We start from the raw sequence: 21,780 nt of genomic DNA on the forward strand, positions 1-21,780 counted from the left end.
AGATCCAGAGGAGCAGCTCTTGATGCTTCAACATGTTCAGTGATAGGTCTTTTCCTGTGTGGCCTTGTCTCTGTGTAGCGCATAGTGGGAAGTGAAAGGGGATACAGCTCAGCACTAACATAAGGGGCAATAGTATGCTGCAGTGTTGGATAGTTATCTGAAAACATCCACTCAATGTGCAGTCAAAACATCTAACAGAATCTTGGGAATCATTAGGAAAGGGATAAATAATATGACAGAAAATATCATATTGCCTCTGTATAAATCCATGGTACGTCCACATCTTGAATACTGTGTGCACATATGGTCTCCCTATCTCAAAAAAGATATATTGGAATTGGAAAAGGTAGAGAAAAGGGCAAGGAAAATTATTAGGGGTATGGAACAGGAGAGATTAATAAGAGTGGGACTTTTCAGCTTGGAAAAGAGACAACAAAGGGTGGGATATGATAGAAGTCTATAAAATCAAGACTGGTATGGAGAAAGTAAATAAGGAAGTGTTATTTACTCCTCATAACCCAAGAACTAGGGGGTCACCAAATGAAATTAATAGGAAGCAGATTTAAAACAAATGAAAGGAAGTATTTCTTCACACAACCCACAGTCAAACTGTGGAACTCTTTGCCAGAGGATGTTATGAAGGCCAAGACCATAACAGGGTGAGAACCAGATAAGTTCATGGAGGATAGGTCCATCAATGACTATTAGCCAGGATGGGCAGGGATGGTATCCCTAGCCTCTGTTTGCCAGAACAACAGGGGATGGATCACTTGATGATTGCCTGTTCTGTTTATTCCCTCTGGGGCATCTGGCATTGGCCACTGTCAGAAGACAGGATACTGGGCTAGGTAGACTATTGGTCTGACCTAGTATGGCCAGTCTTATGTTCTTATGGTCAACAAGATGGTATAAGCTGACAGTAAATGGTAAGTGAACCAACTTAGGCCATTTCCTCAATGCAAAGCCCCTGTGTATGCAACAGGACAGCTGGGCCCCAGAGTTTAGTGAGAAACTATGCCTGACACACCCCTATTCCTGTGAAATATTGAAACAACTGTTCTACAACTTTTTCAAAATGCCTGAATCTCACCTCATACACACCCTTTTTACATTGGTTTAACTCCATAAACCTTGATGTGAAATCAAAATCTGGCCAGTCTCTCCTCATTGTACAGTATGTCCCAGCACCATGAGCACTGAGTGGGAGGAAAGAGTATCATCGACTGATAAAACCCTTCTGCATTTAAGCTGGGCACTGAAGGTAATCTCACTAGGATGCTATATTTACTTAACTTATATCTGTGGAGACCTGTAAGAGGTTTACAGTAGCTCCTAGATGCTGAGTTAGTGTCTAAATGATCATTGTCGGCAAGCCACAAGAGCTAAGCAGCATAAGCATTTGGATGAATAAGTACTGAAAAAGGGTACTTGGAATGTTTGACACGATGGGAGCCAGTGCATCAGCGGATGATATTAACGCCATGGAAATCCATCACTGGTACACAAAATTTATGAAGGAGTGCCCATCTGGACAGCTTTGTCTTCATGAATTTAAACATGTTCTAGGTCTGCAAGGTCTTACTCAAGATGCAAACAAGTACGTTGAACAAGTATTTCACACTTTTGACATGAATAAGGTAAGGCTTTCCACTTAACTACCTAGCTTGGTTAAAGCCGTGTAACTTGCTGCATCGAATGGTATAGCTCAATGTTCTGGTCACACTGGTTATTTAGACCTGTGGTTCAGAGATAGCAAGAAACTCCATGTGGGTATATTTAAGTAGCCAGAAGCTAACCCTGAACTTTCATGAGAGTTTGCCTTTTTGAAAAATGTCTGTGTACAATCCTTATAGTACTTTCTGAATCAAATCTAGTCACTGAAGACTGAATTTCTAAGTGTGTTTTTTAGAGTGTGTTAGACAGTGGAGATTTTTTCCCCATAAATCTACTTGAAAAAGAGTAATTGTTTGTCTCCGTGCACATATGTCAGAGCTTATGAAGAACTATTAAATATGCTGTTCATTGAATGAAACATTTCTTCATGATGCTGAGTGTGTTGTAAGTTTTAGTTTGAAATGAATCAAATGGGCCTCCAGAGATGGCTCCAGCTGCCCTTAAGGACTTTTATTTTTTCCCCCAACTCCTCAATGTTTGATATTGCAGTGTGGTTGTACAGCAGATGTTACCTGCATCACTGCCTGCTGCTCTTGTTAATTCTGTGCTTCATACAGGTTCCCTCTTATCATAGGATCCACATCCAAAAGAGCTCACCTTCTTAATTTTCTCCTGGGTCTAGGAAGCACCTTGAAATATTGCCTAACCCTACTCCCACTGAAGTCACTCGGGTTTTGGCCGTTGACTGAAATGAGAGCAGGCTTGGGCTCCAACTAGCAACTTCACATAATGAATTCAAAGGCACTCTTCACCAGAAAGATTCAGTGGGCTCGTCCATGCTCACACACCCCTGGAAAAAGCATTCGGACATTCTCTTTCTGTCCCAGTGAACCCAGTGAGGTTGTAATGACTACTTTACTAGTAAAGCAAAATGCATTAGTGCTTCGTATCAGGGATTCCAGCAGGGATTACATTTGGTGATCCAAGGTCCAGACAAGGAGCATTAATCCCATCTTGGTTTAAACTTTAGAAAATCCCTTTCTCTGACATACTTCATTATGAATATAAGTTAAATTTAGTGTAAGAGCATTTTTAAAATAATAGAGATTTGGGGTGTTTGTGCATGTGATGTGTGTGATGTTACATTGCGCCTAATGGCCCAGGGATTACTAGAGAGCTAATGCTAAATTTTAGCTAGTCATGTGATAAAATCGTATACTGGTAACATTAATATTAATTTGCTTTAACAGTTGTTTAGGTTTTTTTAATATTGAGAAATTACTGTGCTTTAATCTATGTTTATGTATTCTGAGTACTGCTGGTTGCTATAACACAAGACTCTGGGGTATATAATAGAATATTTTGCTTTGTCACAAATGAACTAAGTAGTGTGGACATTTGCTATTTATATTACGTTCATTTGTCATTGGAGGTCACTAGACAACTACATGGAGGGACTGACTGGTAATTGGTTAATCAGAATCAACTAATTCAAGGAGTGTAGCAGTACGGTTGGCCAGCTAGCAAACTCTGAATCCATTAAAATGAAATCTGATTTGAAGGAAAGATACCAATTTTTTTCTCTCTTAATCACTTACAAATAATGTGCTAATGGTTACACTTCAAATATAGCTTTAACAACATTTTAGAAACTCTTTTTAGCTGCTACAGAATTTCTTGGCCATATGTTAGTTTTCTCCAAGAACTTCTCTCAACTTCCCTATATGTAATCTATGGTTCACAGAGCCAGATATCTAAGTGCTATTAATTTTAATTCAGAAATTTTATTTTAGACCAATATTTTGATAACGGTCTAGTATTTTATGGGTGCCTCAGCAAATCAGGGCCTCATAAAACATCTGAGGTTAGATTTCCAGAAACCAAGGATGGGACCTAATACTTCCTGGGAATCAGAGTCTTTAAGGTGTCAAGTTAAGCACCCACAAATGGAAGCACCCAGAATTGCTCGTCACTTGCCAAAACGTTGGCCTAGATATTTGAAAATGTCTGCTGTTTTGATACAGACTTATACATTATGATATCTGCAAGATTATTTTCTGATGTCTAATGCACTGACTTCTCTGATTTCTATTGGGATTTATCCCTTATATTTATCAGGTTGAACATAGCATAAAATTCTTCCACCTCATGCATACATTTAAAATGTTATCTATTAAACTATGGTCCTGCATTACTGAAATTTCTAGTTTTGGCAGCCAACTAAAAAAGGTGGCTCAAAGTTTTGGAAATATGCATCCTCCAGAAATTAATGAAGTTTTTTAAAAATATTTCTACAAAGATCTGTATACTTACTAAGATCAATAAATAATCTAGAAAAGGAAAACTGTTATCAAAATAGTATCTAACCTTATCTTTATGAGTTAAATTCTACATTAGAGAAAAAAAACATGCTTCTCATTTCATCTGGTTAGGGAACCTTCCCCATTTCAGAGAAGTTAGACAACTCGTCTGTTTTAAGATTTCATAAAATCCACCATAAAGCTACTTGTCCCAGACTTTTAACTTAATGTTAAATTATGGATTTGAACTGATGCTGCTTTCCCATTCTGCAAGATATTGGGATGTTGTATAATGCTCATCTGTAGGCTTTTGTAATCTAAGCCCTGGTCTACACTAGGACTTTAGGTCGAATTTAGCAACGTTAAATCGATTTAAACCTGCACCCGTCCACACAGTGAAGCCCTTTATTTCGACTTAAAGGGCTCTTAAAATCGATTTCCTTACTCCACCCCTGACAAGTGGATTAGCGCTTAAATCGACGTTCCCAGCTCAAATTTGGGGTACTGTGGACACAATTCCATGGTATTGGCCTCCGGGAGCTATCCCAGAGTGCTCCATTCTGACCGCTCTGGACAGCACTCTCAACTCAGATGCACTGGCCAGGTAGACAGGAAAAGAACCGCGAACTTTTGAATCTCATTTCCTGTTTGGCCAGCGTGGCAAGCTGCAGGTGACCATGCAGAGCTCATCAGCACAGGTGACCATGATGGAGTCCCAGAATCGCAAAAGAGCTCCAGCATGGACCGAACGGGAGGTACGGGATCTGATCGCTGTTTGGGGAGAGGAATCCGTGCTATCAGAACTCCGTTCCAGTTTTCGAAATGCCAAAACCTTTGTGAAAATCTCCCAGGGCATGAAGGACAGAGGCCATAACAGGGACCCGAAGCAGTGCCGCGTGAAACTGAAGGAGCTGAGGCAAGCCTACCAGAAAACCAGAGAGGCGAACAGCCGCTCTGGGTCAGAGCCCCAAACATGCCGCTTCTATGATGAGCTGCATGCCATTTTAGGGGGTTCAGCCACCACTACCCCAGCCGTGTTGTTTGACTCCTTCAATGGAGATGGAGGCAATACGGAAGCAGGTTTTGGGGACGAAGAAGATGAGGAGGAGGAGGAGGTTGTAGATAGCTCACAGCAAGCAAGCGGAGAAACCGGTTTTCCCGACAGCCAGGAACTGTTTCTCACCCTAGACCTGGAGCCAGTACCCCCCAAACCCACCCAAGGCTGCCTCCTGGACCCAGCAGGCGGAGAAGGGACCTCTGGTGAGTGTACCTTTTAAAATGCTATACATGGTTTAAAAGCAAGCATGTGAAAGGATTACTTTGCCCTGGCATTTGCGGTTCTCCTAGATGTAGTCCTAAAGCCTTTGCAAAAGGTTTCTGGGGAGGGCAGCCTTATTTCGTCCTTCATGGTAGGACACTTTATCACTCCAGGCCAGTAACACATACTCGGGAATCACTGTAGAACAAAGCATTGCAGTGTATGTTTGCTGGCATTCAACCAAAATCCGTTCTTTCTCTCTCTGTGTTATCCTCAGGAGAGTGAGATATAATTCATGGTCACCTGGTTGAAATAGGGTGCTTTTCTTCAGGGACACTCAGTATAGCCCATTCCTGCTGGGCTGTTTGCCTGTGGCTGAACAGAAATGTTCCCCGCTGTTAGCCACAGGGAGGGGGGAAGGTTGAGGGGGTAGTCACGCGGTGGGAGGAGGCAAAATGCGACCTTGTAACGAAAGCACATGTGCTATGTATGTAATGTTAACAGCAAGGTTTACCCTGAAAGAGTGTAGCGACTGTTTTATAAAATGTGTCTTTTTAAATACCGCTGTCCTTTTTTTTTTCTCCACCAGCTGCATGTGTTTCAATGATCACAGGATCTTCTCCTTCCCAGAGGCTAGTGAAGCTTAGAAAGAAAAAAAAACGCACTCGCGATGAAATGTTCTCCGAGCTCATGCTGTCCTCCCACACTGACAGAGCACAGACGAATGCGTGGAGGCAAATAATGTCAGAGTGCAGGAAAGCACAAAATGACCGGGAGGAGAGGTGGCGGGCTGAAGAGAGTAAGTGGCGGGCTGAAGAGAGTAAGTGGCGGGCTGAAGACAGGGCTGAAGCTCAAATGTGGCGGCAGCGTGATGAGAGGAGGCAGGATTCAATGCTGAGGCTGCTGCAGGACCAAACCAGAATGCTCCAGTGTATGGTTGAGCTGCAGCAAAGGCAGCTGGAGCACAGACTGCCACTGCTGCCCCTCTGTAACCAACCGCCCTCGTCCCCAAGTTCCATAGCCTCCACACCCAGACGCCCAAGAACGCGGTGGGGGGGCCTCCGGCCAACCAGCCACTCCACAACAGAGGATTGCCCAAAAAAAAGAAGGCTGGCATTCAATAAATTTTAAAGTTGTAAACTTTTGAAGTGCTCTGCTCAAAGTGCTGTGTGGCATTTTCCTTCCCTCCTCCACCACCCCTCCTGGGATACCTTGGTAGTCATCTCCCTATTTGTGTGATGAATGAATAAAGAATGCATGACTGTGAAGCAGCAATGACTTTATTGCCTCTGCAAGCGGTGATTAAAGGGAGGAGGGGAGGGTGGTTAGCTTACAGGGAAGTAGAGTGAACCAAGGGGCGGGGGGTTTCATCAAGGAGAAACAAACAGAACTTTCACACTGTAGCCTGGCCAGTCATGAAACTGGTTTTCAAAGCTTCTCTGATGCGTACCGCACCCTGCTGAGCTCTTCTAACTGCCCTGGTGTCTGGCTGCGCGTAACCAGCAGCTAGGCGATTTGCCTCAACCTCCCACCCCGCCATAAACGTCTCCCCCTTACTCTCACAGATATTGTGGAGCACACAGCAAGCAGTAATAACAGTGGGAATATTGGTTTCGCTGAGGTCTAAGCGAGTCAGTAAACTGCGCCAGCGCGCCTTTAAACGTCCAAATGCACATTCTACCACCATTCTGCACTTGCTCAGCCTGTAGTTGAACAGCTCCTGACCACTGTCCAGGCTGCCTGTGTACGGCTTCATGAGCCATGGCATTAAGGGGTAGGCTGGGTCCCCAAGGATACATATAGGCATTTCAACATCCCCAACAGTTATTTTCTGGTCTGGGAAGAAAGTCCCTTCCTGCAGCTTTTGAAACAGACCAGAGTTCCTGAAGATGCGAGCGTCATGCACCTTTCCCGGCCATCCCACGTTGATGTTGGTGAAACGTCCCTTGTGATCCACCAGAGCTTGCAGCACTATCGAAAAGTACCCCTTGCGGTTTATGTACTCGCCGGCTTGGTGCTCTGGTGCCAAGATAGGGATATGGGTTCCGTCTATAGCCCCACCACAGTTAGGGAATCCCATTGCAGCAAAGCCATCCACTATGACCTGCACATTTCCCAGGGTTACTACCCTTGATATCAGCAGATCTTTGATTGCGTGAGCTACTTGCATCACAGCAGCCCCCACAGTAGATTTGCCCACTCCAAATTGATTCCCAACTGACCGGTAGCTGTCTGGCATTGCAAGCTTCCACAGGGCTATCGCCACTCGCTTCTCAACTGTGAGGGCTGCTCTCATCCTGGTATTCATGCGCTTCAGGGCAGGGGAAAGCAAGTCACAAAGTTCCATGAAAGTGCCCTTACGCATGCGAAAGTTTCGCAGCCACTGGGAATCGTCCCAGACCTGCAACACTATGCGGTCCCACCAGTCTGTGCTTGTTTCCCGAGCCCAGAATCGGCGTTCCACAGCATGAACCTGCCCCATTTGCACCATGATGCATGCATTGGCAGGGCCCATGCTTTCAGAGAAATCTGTGTCCATGTCCTGATCGCTCACGGGACCGCGCTGACGTCGCCTCCTCGCCCGGTATCGCGTTGCCATGTTCTGGTGCTGCATATACTGCTGGATAATGCGTGTGGTGGTTGATGTGCTCCTAATTGCCAAAATGAGCTCAGCGGCCTCCATGCTTGCCTTGGTATGGCGTCCGCACAGAAAAAAGGCGCGGAACGATTGTCTGCCGTTGCTCTGACGGAGGGAGGGGCGACTGACGACACAGCTTACAGGGTTGGCTTCAGGGAGCTAAAATCAACAAAGGGTGTGCCTGTACATCAAGGAGTATTTCAGGCAGGACTGCATGGAGGGTTCCAATAAGAAATGGTGCACCAAAGTTATCGTTGTTATTGGAACAAGGAGGTTAGCCTGGCCTCTGATTGATACATGGCTAGATTAACCTCGCTGCGCCTTCTCTGTGACTGACTGCAGTGTGATCTAGACAGGGGAGGAGGAAAATGAGTACAAAACAAATCTGGTCTATTTCTTGTTCTGACCCACTCCATCTATCCTTTACATCTTTGGCTGGCAGCAGACAAAAAAGGCGCGAAATGATTGTCTGCCCTTGCTTTCACAGGGGGAGGGAGGGTGGGAATGGGGTCCTGACGATATGTACCCAGAACCACCCGCGACAATGTTTTAGCCCCATCAGGCATTGGGATATCAACCCAGAATTCCAATGGGCAGCGGAGACTGCGGGAACTGTGGGATAGCTACCCACAGTGCAACGCTCCAGAAGTCGACGCTTGCCTCGGTACTGTGGAAGCGCTCCGCCGAGTTAATGCACTTAATGCACTTAGAGCATTTTCTGTGGGGACACACACACTCGAATATATAAAACCGATTTAAAAAAAAACGACTTCTATAAATTCGACCTAATTTCGTAGTGTAGACATACCCTAAAAGACGAGAGTCTTTCTCCTAGGAGGGTTGTCACAGCAGCAGATGTGGGAAAAGTTATTGAAAGGGCAAGAAACTGGTTAGCACCTGTAATATTTTTCTCTTAAAATCAGGGGTATGCTTAAGACTTACATTCTATACCTTTTACAGCCAATACATATAAATAGGGTGGCATCTACCTTAAGATAAAAGACTTTTATCCTTTCCCTTTGCTTGCTCTTTTTGTAGAATTTTTGGCTGAAAAAAACTGAACATCTGTTACAATCGAGTGAATGAACTGGTGTGTTTTACTCAAAGCAGGATGGAATAGAGATATTCTACAGAAGATAAAATGTAGTCTATCTCTTTAAATAAATACATATATTTAGGGTTACAGAATCTAGGTATATTACCTGATCTCTGAACAAGGAGTTAACTACAGCTCAGTTTCCCTCCCTTTTAGTTCAGGGGAGGGATTGAGAGTTGACTGCTTCGAATATGGAGAGAGGGTCTGTGGCAACTCAGGGCCCCATGCTTGGGGGTCATGGAAGTTCTCAACTTGAGGTTCAACCCATTTCTGTTTTGCTCTGATGTGAACTATATAACTTTCTTGTGGTAAAATATGTTATCTGCTGAGCCAGGCTTGCAGTCTGGTATCAGGAGATAAACTTAATTTAGACAAAACAAATTATGTGTTAGCAGTTGAGCCATTCTACAGTGAGATGTGTTGGGTTTTTATGGCCTGGTTCAGATTTTCTCAGTAGCTCTATAATCACTGTGTACTTGATCATCCAGAATGTATTGGCAACTTGTGACAAAAGTAATAACTTAGCAATGCAGTAATTCATGAGAGAAGCAGACAACTGCAGCTGCCAAAGAGAGAGAGAGGGAGATAGTACAGTAAGTGCCTTCTGCCTGTGAAGAGTATATCAAAGTAAAGCCTGTGAAAGTGAAAATACTTGAAGTGAAAATAAGCTCATAGCAAAAATTCTCTCACTAAGGGCAAATTCAGTCAGATAAGTCTCGGGAAAATACACCCTCAAAGAAAAGGAGTGCTTTTACCCTGAAATATTTACAACCAGGTGAAGGTGCTTAAACTTCACCTTGTACTAAAAACCTTTTCATGTGGTGCAAAGGCAAGAAGACTTCAACCTTGATATTTAACCTTCATAGCTGAAGAGAATATCCATTTTTTATCTCCAGTGGCACAAATATGCCTCTCTCTTAGCAAGTGAAGGCCACATCCTCAGCGATGTGAATAAATATAACTCCATTTATTTCAAAAGAGCTAAGCCAATTTATACCTGCTCAGGATTTGGCCCAAAATGTTGAAAGGAGAATTTATAACTCCGTTTGTAGACAGCAGGGGTTGTCTTGTATGTATTGTCACTGATACATAAGCGCTAGAATAGTGTCTTTGATCAAGAAGCGATGTGTTGTAAACTTTCTTAAAGTTCTAAGTAGCAAAATGGTATAGTATAAAAATACTGCCATACACAATGTTTTGTGTTTGGAATTTCTTCAAAGCATAGAGGAAAAAGTCAAAGAAGTTCCACTTACAGTTTTTATAGTTTAAGGGTAATATCTGTCTACTGCACTAACTCTTTTCAGTCTTCTGTGGGTCATATTTGAGCAGTTTATATAGAATATTAAAGAACTACGTTTGCTTTATCTAAAGGTAAGGATATTTTAAAGACACAACTTCACTGTCACACAGGTTTTGAAGATATATGATGAGATGATTAAGCAGACTGTTTGAATTTATATTCTCAAGTTACAGTAATGCATATAATTCCATTGTAAGGATTTTTTAGCCATTTTTGACATTAACTAAAACCAGTATATGACCGATTTTTTTTCAGATTATTGAAGAAGTTTAAAAATCTATAAGGCTTTATTTTGAGATTTTTATATATTTCTTTTCAGAGAGGGTATAATAAAGCAGAGTTTCTTCAATTTTATTGGTGTAGTCCATATCTTAATAGTGTGATTGTGATCCAAAAACTCAAATAACTTCATGGAAGTGGAAATCTGCAATATTTCATTTTGGAAACACCAAAACATTGGTGTGAAAGTTTTTTGGTATTTCTGAAACCCTGCCCACCCTGTACCGGCAAGTGCCTCCTTCCCCCTCCCCAGGGTAACAGCGGCAGCCAGGGCCTCTGGCAGCGGTTTAAGGGCCCTGAGTGGTAACAGCGGCCGGAGCCCTGGGCCCTTTAAATCGTCCCTGGAGCCCCGCAGCCACTTCCCCAGGACTCTGGCAGCAGGGTTCCGGGGACGGGGCTCCAGCTGCCACTACCGCCCGGGCCCTTTAAATCGTCCCCGGAGCCTGCCGGAGCCCTGGGGAAGTGGCAGTGGGGCTCCGGGGATGATTTAAAGGGCCCAGGGCTCAGCCGCCGCTACCGCCCCAGGCCCTTTAAATCGCTGTCCCGGCCCCACCGCTACCCCAGGGCTCCGGCAGTGGGGCTCTGGCAGCAAATTAAAGGGCCGGGGGCTCCAGCCACTGATGGGAGCCGCAGGCCCTTTAAATTGCGCCTGGGGAAGCCGATCCACTCCAGTACGGCGCACCGGCTCTTACTGGTATGCCATACCGGGGCGTACCGGCTTACTTTCACATCTGACTGTATGGTAGAGCATCTTCTTGCTATCCAGAGATGAGAAATTAAGCCTAGTTTTTCACCAACTAGCCCCCTTTTATCCCAAGTCCTGAAATCCAGGGACAGTCTGAATCTAGTGACTTCAAACAGGGAAGAAATTCTTAAATGTATAAGGGTTATGTGAGTTATGTACCTTTCCAAATACTTTCTAAAGCCAAGTCCACACACCATACAATCACAATGTGTTTGCTTTCTGGAGTTTTGTTTGACTAACAAAAAATGAACCAAGTTCAACTCAAGTCTTTTCCCGGTGATTAGCTGATCCAAAGGATCCTACTTCATCACTGTTCAGCGCACGCTCCAGGTCCTCTTTATATCTCCCTTCTGTCGAGATGGATTAACAAGCCTCCTACCTGCCTTGGTTGGCAGAAACCTCTTAATTCTTTCTCAGCAGAATAAACACCTGCTCTCAGGGGGATATTCTAAGGAGAAAGCTGCCAGCCGTCTATAGGTCATTTGTGAACGCTCTTAAAGAAACATCTTGAGGCTTCGTAGCTCTCTGAATAGTTTCATAGGTCTTCAAGAGTATCTAGATTCATTGCTGTTCAGGTTACTTTTCTCACAAGCTGCACAGCAGTTAAATTTCCAATTCAATCACAGGTTAAAAGTTGCAGGTCCACAGTTCTAGACAATGCCCATAATTCATTAACTTGCATTATTAAAATGTTGGCATTTAATGCACTTCTGGACAGCGTGACTGACTTTCACTGACGAAATAGCTTGCGGCCCTGTAGATTTAAGGGCACTCAGCGCCTTGTGGAAGTTGGTCAGCCCCTTGCAACATCGGAGCCTTAACTCTCAGCATTGTACAGCTCACGCTCTTCTTTTTTTTTCCCCTTCTTAATCTAAAGCATATACAAAAGATTGCAGTGCCCTTAAAGGTCTGCAGTGATGGAAAAAGAAAAGGAGTACTTGTGGCACCTTAGAGACTAACCAATTTATTAGAGCATAAGCTTTCGTGAGCTACAGCTCACTTCCTCAGATGCATATCGTGGAAACTGCAGCAGGCTTTATATATACACAGAGAATATGAAACAATACCTCCTCCCACCCCACTGTCCTGCTGGTAATAGCTTATCTAAAGTGATCATCAGGTGGGCCATTTCCAGCACAAATCCAGGTTTTCTCACCCTCCACCCCCCCCACACAAATTCACTCTCCTGCTGGTGATAGCCCATCCAAAGTGACAACTCTTTACACAATGTGCATGACAATCAAGTTGGGCTATTTCCTGCACAAATCCAGGTTTTCTCACATCCCCCCCACCCCCATACACACACAAACTCACTCTCCTGCTGGTAATAGCTCATCCAAACTGACCACTCTTCAAGTTTAAATCCAAGTTAAACCAGAACATCTGGGGGGCGGGGGGTAGGAAAAAACAAGAGGAAACAGGCTACCTTGCATAATGACTTAGCCACTCCCAGTCTCTATTTAAGCCTAAATTAATAGTATCCAATTTGCAAATGAATTCCAATTCAGCAGTTTCTCGCTGGAGTCTGGATTTGAAGTTTTTTTGTTTTAAGATAGCGACCTTCATGTCTGTGATTGCGTGACCAGAGAGATTGAAGTGTTCTCCGACTGGTTTATGAATGTTATAATTCTTGACACCTGATTTGTGTCCATTTATTCTTTTACGTAGAGACTGTCCAGTTTGACCAATGTATATGGCAGAGGGGCATTGCTGGCACATGATGGCATATATCACATTGGTGGATGTGCAGGTGAACGAGCCTCTGATAGTGTGGCTGATGTTATTAGGCCCTGTGATGGTGTCCCCTGAATAGATATGTGGGCACAATTGGCAACGGGCTTTGTTGCAAGGATAAGTTCCTGGGTTAGTGGTTCTGTTGTGTGGTATGTAGTTGTTGGTGAGTATTTGCTTCAGGTTGCGGGGCTGTCTGTAGGCAAGGACTGGCCTGTCTCCTGTGTATATATAAAGCCTGCTGCAGTTTCCACGATATGCATCTGAGGAAGGGAGCTGTAGCTCACGAAAGCTTATGCTCTAATAAATTGGTTAGTCTCTAAGGTGCCACAAGTACTCCTTTTCTTTTTGCGAATACAGACTAACACGGCTGTTACTCTGAAACCTGCAGTGATGGAGATGCCCAGAGTCTGCAGCTCAGGAAATTGGTGTTTACCATCTTATCGCTTACTGTTCAGCAGAATGAGAAGAAAAAAAAGCAATCGGCAGAAAGTGCATCTTCTTGTGCTCTCATTCTCGGTCTATTACTGCAGCCAGGAAAGAAACTCTACTCTTGGGCTATAGAGTATTTTCGGAGGAGACCTAAAACTGATACCCTAATGACTTGAGATTATTAAAGATCCCCAGGCCTGTACTTATAAGTGGTATTCTGGCTCAATTTTAAGGTCAGGTGATGAATTCTGCCTCCTGAACAACTCCCCTAGTTTTCTACCTGAAGAGTTGTTATACACTGTTACTGTGCCCTGTTACAAAGCTGCCATATTTTACAATAGAGGTGGCTACATCTCCGTAGTGGATGACGTGATCTGTGTACAGTTTGCATTTGGGGTGCAGATTGCTTCGGCATTTTTTCAGGAAGATAAGTACCACAGCCTTCTAAGTATTACATTGGTTCTAGTATTGAACATTAGCCTGCCATTGTTAAACCTGTCTTTCTTTAATTGGTTTCTTTTCTAGGAAAAGCTACATTTGTAAACCAAGGAAAGGGTCTTTGGGAGAACAATTATGTGATTGTTCACAAGCTTGTCCCTCCCAGTGTGTTTTGTTAAGCACACTAACATTACAGCTCTGCGGAAAGTATCTGACCTTTGTGTTATGAATTTGGAGAGTTTCCTATTTTAGGGTGAGAATCTAGAGAACAGGTCCAGTTATAAGTCTACATTATCTGAAGAAAGAGCTTCAGGCTACTGGAGTAGAGCTAATTGGCCCGTCACAAGGGCTGACCCTAGTGATTGGCGATCCGGATGGCTGCCCTGACACCAATATTTGGAGTCACCAAATTGTTGCATTCTGAGGTGTCAAATCCGTGGAGGGTAGGGTGGAGGATTGGGGATTTTTTTGTATGTTTTGCAATTCCAAGACCTAGTAAGAAGGGTTGCTATGCACTATAAACTCCCCAACATTTTGCAGAGCATTGAGTCTAGCAAGGTGCCACTCCCCATTAATGAAGTCATCTTAAAACTTGCCAAGGTGGTCTGGCATACCCCAGCCTCATGCACCCCCCACTCCAAAGAGGACAGGAAAGAAATAGTTTGTGCCAGTGTAGGGAACAGAATTTTTATTCACACTTCTCGCCAAACACTTTTTTGTCCAAGCAGTCACTGAAAGAAGCAGGCAACATCAGCTCAGATCCACCCCTTCCAATCAGAAGTATAGCTGGCAAAATCATAGCTGGAGACCAGATCAGTTCACCTGTATGTTAGTTTTGCTCCAAATAGGCATTAGCCTTATAAAAATGTATTTAGTGTTTAGACTCTATGAAATGCTTCTAAGTTGCCGCATGCATCAATCTCACTTGCAATGCCAGTATTCCATGCTATAAGAAAATGCCTCAGTTTTGCTTTATAACTTTGAAAATGTTTGCTCTAAACTTGTGAACCCTGGCATGGGAATTTTCCCCCCACTCATCCAGAAGAATGATCAAAATCAGAAGGAACTTTGCAATACAAATACTTGATTAACAGATCTTGAGTAGGAGTAGAGAAGTTTTAGCACTGTTGGAACAATGTGTCCAGTTCTGGTGCCCACAATTTAAGAAGGATGTTGATAAATGGCAGAGGGTTCAGAGAAAAGAGACATGAGAATAGTTAAAGGATTAGAAAACCTGCCTCATAGCGATAGACTTAAGGTGCTCAATATGTTTAGTTTAACAAAGCAATGGTTACGGGGTGACTTGATTACAGTTTATAAGTATCTCTGTGAGGAACAAATATTTGATAATGAGCTCTTCAGTCTAGCAGGGAAAGGTGCAACATGATCCAATAGCTGGAAGTGGAAGCTAGACAAATTCAGACTGGAAACAAGATGTAATTTTTTAACTGAGAGTAATTAGCGATTGGAACAATTTACTGAGGGTCAGGGTCGATTCCCATTTTTAAATCAAGATTGGATTATTTTTTAAAGATTTTGTTCTGTGAATTTGGGGAAGTTTAATGGTCTGTGTTACACAGGAGGTCAGACTAGATGAGCACAATGGTCCATTGTGGCCTTGGAATCTGTGAATCTATTAATCTTTAGCTGTCACCACTGATCCAGCAATTTCTAATGCTCGTTTTAGGGCCACATCAGCCTCTGGTGATGGCAGTTTTTGGATTGCTTCATTTTGTTTATCATAGAATCATAGAATATTGGGGTTGGAAGGGACCTCAGGAGGTCATCTAGTCCAACCCCCTGCTCAAAAGCAGGACCCATCCCCAATTAAATCATCCCAGCCAGGGCTTTGTCAAGCCTGACCTTAAAAACCTCTAAGGAAGGAGATTCCACCACCTCCCTAGGTAACGCATTCCAGTGTTTCACCACCCTCCTAGTGAAAAAGTTTTTCCTAATATCCAACCTAAACCTCCCCCACTGCAACTTGAGACCATTACTCCTCGTTCTGTCATCTGCTACCATTGAGAACAGTCTAGAGCCATGGTCTTTGGAACCCCCTCTCAGGTAGTTGAAAGCAGCTATCAAATCCCTCCTCATTCTTCTCTTCCGCAGACTAAACAATCCCAGCTCCCTCAGCCTCTCCTCATAACTCATGTGTTCCAGTCCCCTAATCATTTTTGTTGCCCTTCACTGGACTCTTTCCAATTTATCCACATCCTTCTTGTACACAACCTGATTTCAACCTGATCATTATTTAAACTTTCTCAAAACTGGCAGTGTTCTCTTATACTTCCTTAATCCAGCCACACAGTCAGGAGTTAATTTTTTTAATTATTTTGTATTTTTTTCCTGTGTATAAAAGCAGTAATGTGCTATCACCAGTGGCGTTGGGGATAAGTGATTTTTGTAGAATTGCTTCAGTCTCAGTGAATGCTTTATGGGTTTAATAGAAGCTGTTAAACTACAGAAAATTATAAATTTTAGCCCCCATTGCATTCCATAAAACCACGACCTTTTCCCATCAGTTATACTATCAGCTATTGTATACTGTTGCAGTCTCTCCATAGGGGTGGGACAGTCCTTTATTGAACTACAAAATCCATTTTCCCCATATATTTTAGCTGCTGTTTCCAGGCTTTTTAGCTATTGCTAAGTAAATGAAATACCATTCCAGTACAATTTAATATATGTTTCGGGATCCCTTTAAACGATGTAGCACTTTTTGTGTATGTCCTATACAAAGCTGTATATGCAAGTTGTGATGGAGGTAACATATAAGCACCACTGTATGTCTGAGACCTGGAATAAAACCAGGGCAGAGCGTTGGATTTATTTAAATCCATCAGTGTTAGAAGACTAAAAGTCAAAGAAATTGGGTTCTGAGCACTATTCAGGAAGCACATCAGGAGGGAGTCCAACAGAACTTTGGTTTAGAAAAGGCTCCACTCACCCACAGCTTTGATGTCTGAGCTCTTCCTCACATCACACGTGCCCATTAATTCCTGACGTTTTCCTTCTTAGTTACAATATGCACTGTAACCATTAGTTACAACCATTTAGGGATTAGACTTTTGTGTGTCATTAATAGTTACCATACAGTTTAAAGACAACCAGTTTGAGGATATGCTAACATATTTTTGCGAGTAGTTGCCTTAGCTATCAGTGGAAAAAACCTACTGGATAGAATCACATCCTTGGGAGTTTGAAGAAACAATCTTTTAAGTATCCCTATTAGCTTTGACTTAAACATGTTACAAAACCTTTCTGGTTTAAAACTCTGTATTGAAGGTAATCTCACTTAAGTTATATTTTTAACTGGCTTGTATTATCTCTGTTTCATAAGATGTTTACATTAGCTCTTTAGGGGCAAGGCTTGTGTTTGAATTCTAGTTGGGTGCAAGCCACTGAAGTTGAGAAACGTGTATGAAGTTTCTGATATTAAAAATTTGACTTTTTTTTTTGTTTCATGAAAAAAACAGATCTTGCTCTCCCATAGCCGTGTTGTTTGCATGGTAAAGCAGTAATAAAAGCTTTTGTATCAATAAATTAAGCAGATTTTATACAAAAAATCTAGAGGGAGAAGAGAAATATATAGGAGCAACACTGACCATCATCTTTCTTACTGCAGCTGGCAATAACACCACCATTCACTCTCATATTTAAAATAGAGAGGGACAAAGTGTATGTCTGTGTATCTATATACACACAATCTCTGCTAGGCTGAGACACAAACCAACAAAAATCATTCCTCCCCCACCTTCCACTCCCCCCCTCGAATCAGTTTATTGTGCCCAAGTGATGCTACATAAACTTATCTTGTATGTAAAGTAACTCACATCTTTGGTCTGCAACACTTGCTTATTACAAGGCAGCTTATTAGTAAATTATGAATTGTCAGTTTTGAAGGGACTGGTTACATTGTTTCAGCCCCATATTCAAAGGATCCTTAACATTTAGTTCATCTTTATAGAAAATCCTGTGGAATGCAATAGAAATTAAACCAGTCTATGTTCTACAAATATTTAATTGGATTCTATAGTAACTACTCTAATAACCTATAAACTCTATTAAAGATTTCCATAGATTTCAACTTCCTAAAGAATTGTATAATCAGATTTTTCTATTACACTCTTCAGGATGGTTTAAAAAAAACTATCTCAATCTGTAACAGACTTCCCCATAACAGCAGGTACAGACCTAAGCTTTAGAAGATTTCTTTGTAATCGTATTGTATAATGGTTTGGCTAAGCACACTCTGGCTGGTTATATCATTGTACTGTCAGCTAGGTCCCCAGGCTCCAGAGGCAAATATGCTTTCTGGTGAACTTTAGCTATTTTCTTGTTAAGGTGAGAAAAATAACCTAGAATTCATCTTATAACACACACACACACAACCTTCCTGGCATATTCTAGATATCTTTTTTTAAAATGTGGTAAACATCTTGTGCATCTGTTGTGACTTTGTTCAGTGTTTGGAGATGTCTGTTACCTGTCTCAAAAACAAGTTGTGTTACCCTTTGATTATGCAAAAAGAAAAGGAGGACTTGTGGCACCTTAGAGACTAATCAATTTATTTGAGCATAAGCTTTCATGAGCTGCAGCTCACTTCATCAGATGCTGTAGCTCACGAAAGCTTATGCTCAAATAAATTGGTTAGTCTCTAAGGTGCCACAAGTACTCCTTTTCTTTTTGCCAATACAGACTAACATGGCTGCTACTCTGAAACTTTTGATTATTGTAAGTCTACTAGAAATTTTGCTGGTGACTTTTCACATTGCAGCAATGTTGCTCTGTTGAGAAGAGCGAAGTATTGATGTTCTCTTAAATAAATTGCTTTTTGATCAAGTCCCTCAGTGTATGTACTTCTAATCTGTTCATTTCTAGGTGTATCTAGGGCTGCATGTCTGCTGAAAGTTATGAATATTATCATAAAAGTCCAGGAACTGAGATTTAACATTGTCACATATGAAACTGTGGAATCTTCCAGCGTCACTACTTCTGAGAAGTTGTGGGAACAGTCCATTATGAATGATCATGTGGCTGTGTTCCCAACATCAGTGAGGACTCCCAAGGGCATGGGTTCTTTCCACTGAGCTTCTCTCTATCTCAGGAAGTCTCTTCACTTGCTTCCTCTTTCATCTGTGGCCAGAATGATTTCTCTGACTTTCTGCTGTAATCATTTGAAGGCACTTTGCATTTATCCTTTCCACACCTGACTTCTTGTTCCTGTGGTTTTTCAATACTAGTGCTCCCAAAGTCATAAGCAGCTCTTTTATACTATTAAAATGCAGGTGAGAAGGGTTAACTTCTCCATCCATTAATTGTAGCTTGTATTATTGCTTGAAACATGTCATCTTTGGTTATTTCTCCTTCCATTTCATACCGTATTCCTGATGATCTAACACATGATGTTTTTTCCATAGTCTCACATTATTAGAGTGTGTGCCAGATAATCTGGTAGCATGTGCCCTGGAGATACCATTGCCCACTTTGCCCCCGACTTTTGAGCACCTTAACTTGGCACAATGAAGGGGTGGCATAATGGTGGAACCCCTTCCCTGTTTGCATGATGAGGGGTGACTAGGCCAAATATGAATGCCGTTGCGACCCTGTGCCCAGGTTGTAGCACCATTCTCTCAGAATTGGCCAGGTTGCTCCTTCCTGGTGCACGGGGTTGCAACACCACTCAAATTTGGCCTGTCGGGGTTGCTTCTGCCCCCCCCCCACCATATTATCCTCCCCATACATACTTCTTGCAATCCTTCTGGTGCCAATGCCTGGTTGTGTCATCAAACAAAGCATGCACTCTTGACAGCACATCTGTTGTTAATGGGTGATGTCCTGGCTGGGACCAGGGTGCATGTTCAGCACTGAAAATCAGGCCCTTTTCAAATGTCAAATTGGGCACCTACAAATGGATTACTCTGTTTGTTAATCTGAGCCTGAATTTCCTTTATCTTCAAGTGTCTGTATGTTCAAAATCATCTGACTCGTAAAATAGTGAAATGTATTCCCTGTGTGACCAATTTCTCTCAATTTCTTTCAATTATTAGAAATCGACTCTTGGATTTATTCAGGTTAAGGTTGCTGCTTCTTGCAATTTCCAGTACTTTCTGCAGTTAATATTCAAGAGCAGTGCTCTTCTACATCCAGTTATCAATATACACTTTCACTCCCAAGATCCAGTGCTCAATGTATTCTAAAAGGCAATGTCAAGAAGGCAGTAACTGTCAAAATGCATTGAAAAAACAAATCTTGCTGCTTTGTGTCCCAGAAAAAGTTGTTTTGTCAAGACATCCAGTTTCTGGAAGGAAAGAAAAAAACAGCTCCTGTCTTCTCCATAAGTTGTTTGTTTTTTGTGGAAAAAGTGGAAATCTTCCTTTTTTAATCCCTGTTTTCGTGTTCAGCTCCTGAAACTCAACACAAAGTTTGTTTCCATCTTCGTAGCAATAAAGGGAGTGATCAGATTCAGATTGTGGGCTGTTCTAATCTATTATTAATTATTTGTAAATTTATATAACAATATTTCCTAGAAGGCTCAACCAAGATTGGACCCCATTTATTTAGGCACTGTAAAAATGAAAGCTGGTCCAATTTTATTTATATATATAATGTGTGTGTGTGAGAGAGAGATTTTTGGTATTGAGAGATGTGGTTTTGACGACAAGCATTTTGCGGGGAAAAATTTCTAATGTTTCCATTTTTAATTTCAAAACAAAAAGTTTTACCAATTCAAAGTTGGTTGAAAATTATCATTTTGAAAATGTGCAAACATCCCAGTTTTTTTAACTTTTCCCAATTTTTTTCACTGGGAAACAGGTTTTTTAAAAAGTGAAAGGAAATAAGTGGGGAAAGTGTGTGTGTTTTTACTTTACCCCTTACCTTATTCCAGGAAAACCCTTTTTTATCATGCTTTTCACTACCAAAATGAAATGGGACAATGTCAAATGTAATGAAAAATCTTTCATTTTTTTGTAATTTTTTCCAATATAGTCTTTGTGTATTGTCACTGGCACTGTTGGAGCTCCCTAAGGCAGGCATTTTTGCCCAAGGTTCACTTCATGGCAATGTGTAAGTACTAAAAATTTGCCTGACTGACTGCACCATCATTCTAAAAATAAATTCTGAGCACCACAACACAGTTGCTCTTTTTTCTCCCATCTGGGGAACAAAATCATATTTGTTAGAATTGTCAAGCTTTAAATCTACTCCCACTCAAAACTCTAGAGTATGATTCCCACTCATCCCTAGAGAACCACCCTGCCTTTGTCAAGCATGCTTCACTCCTTCCAGTCTAAGTGAGAGTGGTTCAGTGCTTTCTTTTGACTATGGTGGCTCAGTGTAACTCAGGGACTCCCTTGGTGCAACTGGCAGAGGACATGGGGTGCACAGGGTTTTATAGGGACCTGGGGTTGGATATCTGCATAATAGTTCATGGAAGGGTGGCATGTGAGGGTCACTACAGAGAGCCAGTTGCTCCCTGGTTGCCACAATAATTGTGAAATGTATGTATGGGTAGTATTTAAGAAGCTATGTATCTATACTGAAATCTATATATTTTTAAGGTCCAGGAGTTAAGGCAAGTCACTGAGAGGTGACATACCTCAGACATGTTTCTTTCAGGCAAGAGATAACAGACACCTATCTCCCTGTCAGGCCTCTTGTGTATTGGGTATTTTATTCCGCACACTATTTGCCTACTTAGCCAAAGACTAAATAAGAGATTGTGAAATTGATAAAAGAGGAAATCTACAGAATGGGGAAAAAAAAAAAGCAGGGAGCGGAGTCCCCTGTTTATGAATAAAGACCAAGGGTGGTTCTATTTTATCTTGATGTGCAAAGGAACACACTAGTATCTTCACCTAGGAGGCAAGCTGACAGCATGCTTTTTCATGAAAGGGGGATCACAGGCAACCCTGGCTATAAAGTGGTGTAAGGATTTTGGGTGA

The 21,780-nt window shown here is 42.1% G+C and overlaps 1 protein-coding gene across 1 annotated transcript in view; it reads left to right on the plus strand.

The window, feature by feature from the left end:
- The first annotated feature begins 1,445 nt into the window (after positions 1-1,445).
- Positions 1,446-21,780, plus strand: part of GUCA1C (guanylate cyclase activator 1C) — a 45,678-nt gene continuing 25,343 nt past the window's right edge. Inside the window, exon 1 of the mRNA XM_073306162.1 lies at positions 1,446-1,637. Within this exon, the coding sequence (XP_073162263.1) occupies positions 1,446-1,637 (192 nt within the window). The remainder of the gene's footprint in view (positions 1,638-21,780) is intronic.

Source organism: Lepidochelys kempii, chromosome 1, assembly GCF_965140265.1.
Source record: "Lepidochelys kempii isolate rLepKem1 chromosome 1, rLepKem1.hap2, whole genome shotgun sequence".
NCBI classification, from domain to species: Eukaryota; Metazoa; Chordata; order Testudines; family Cheloniidae; genus Lepidochelys; species Lepidochelys kempii.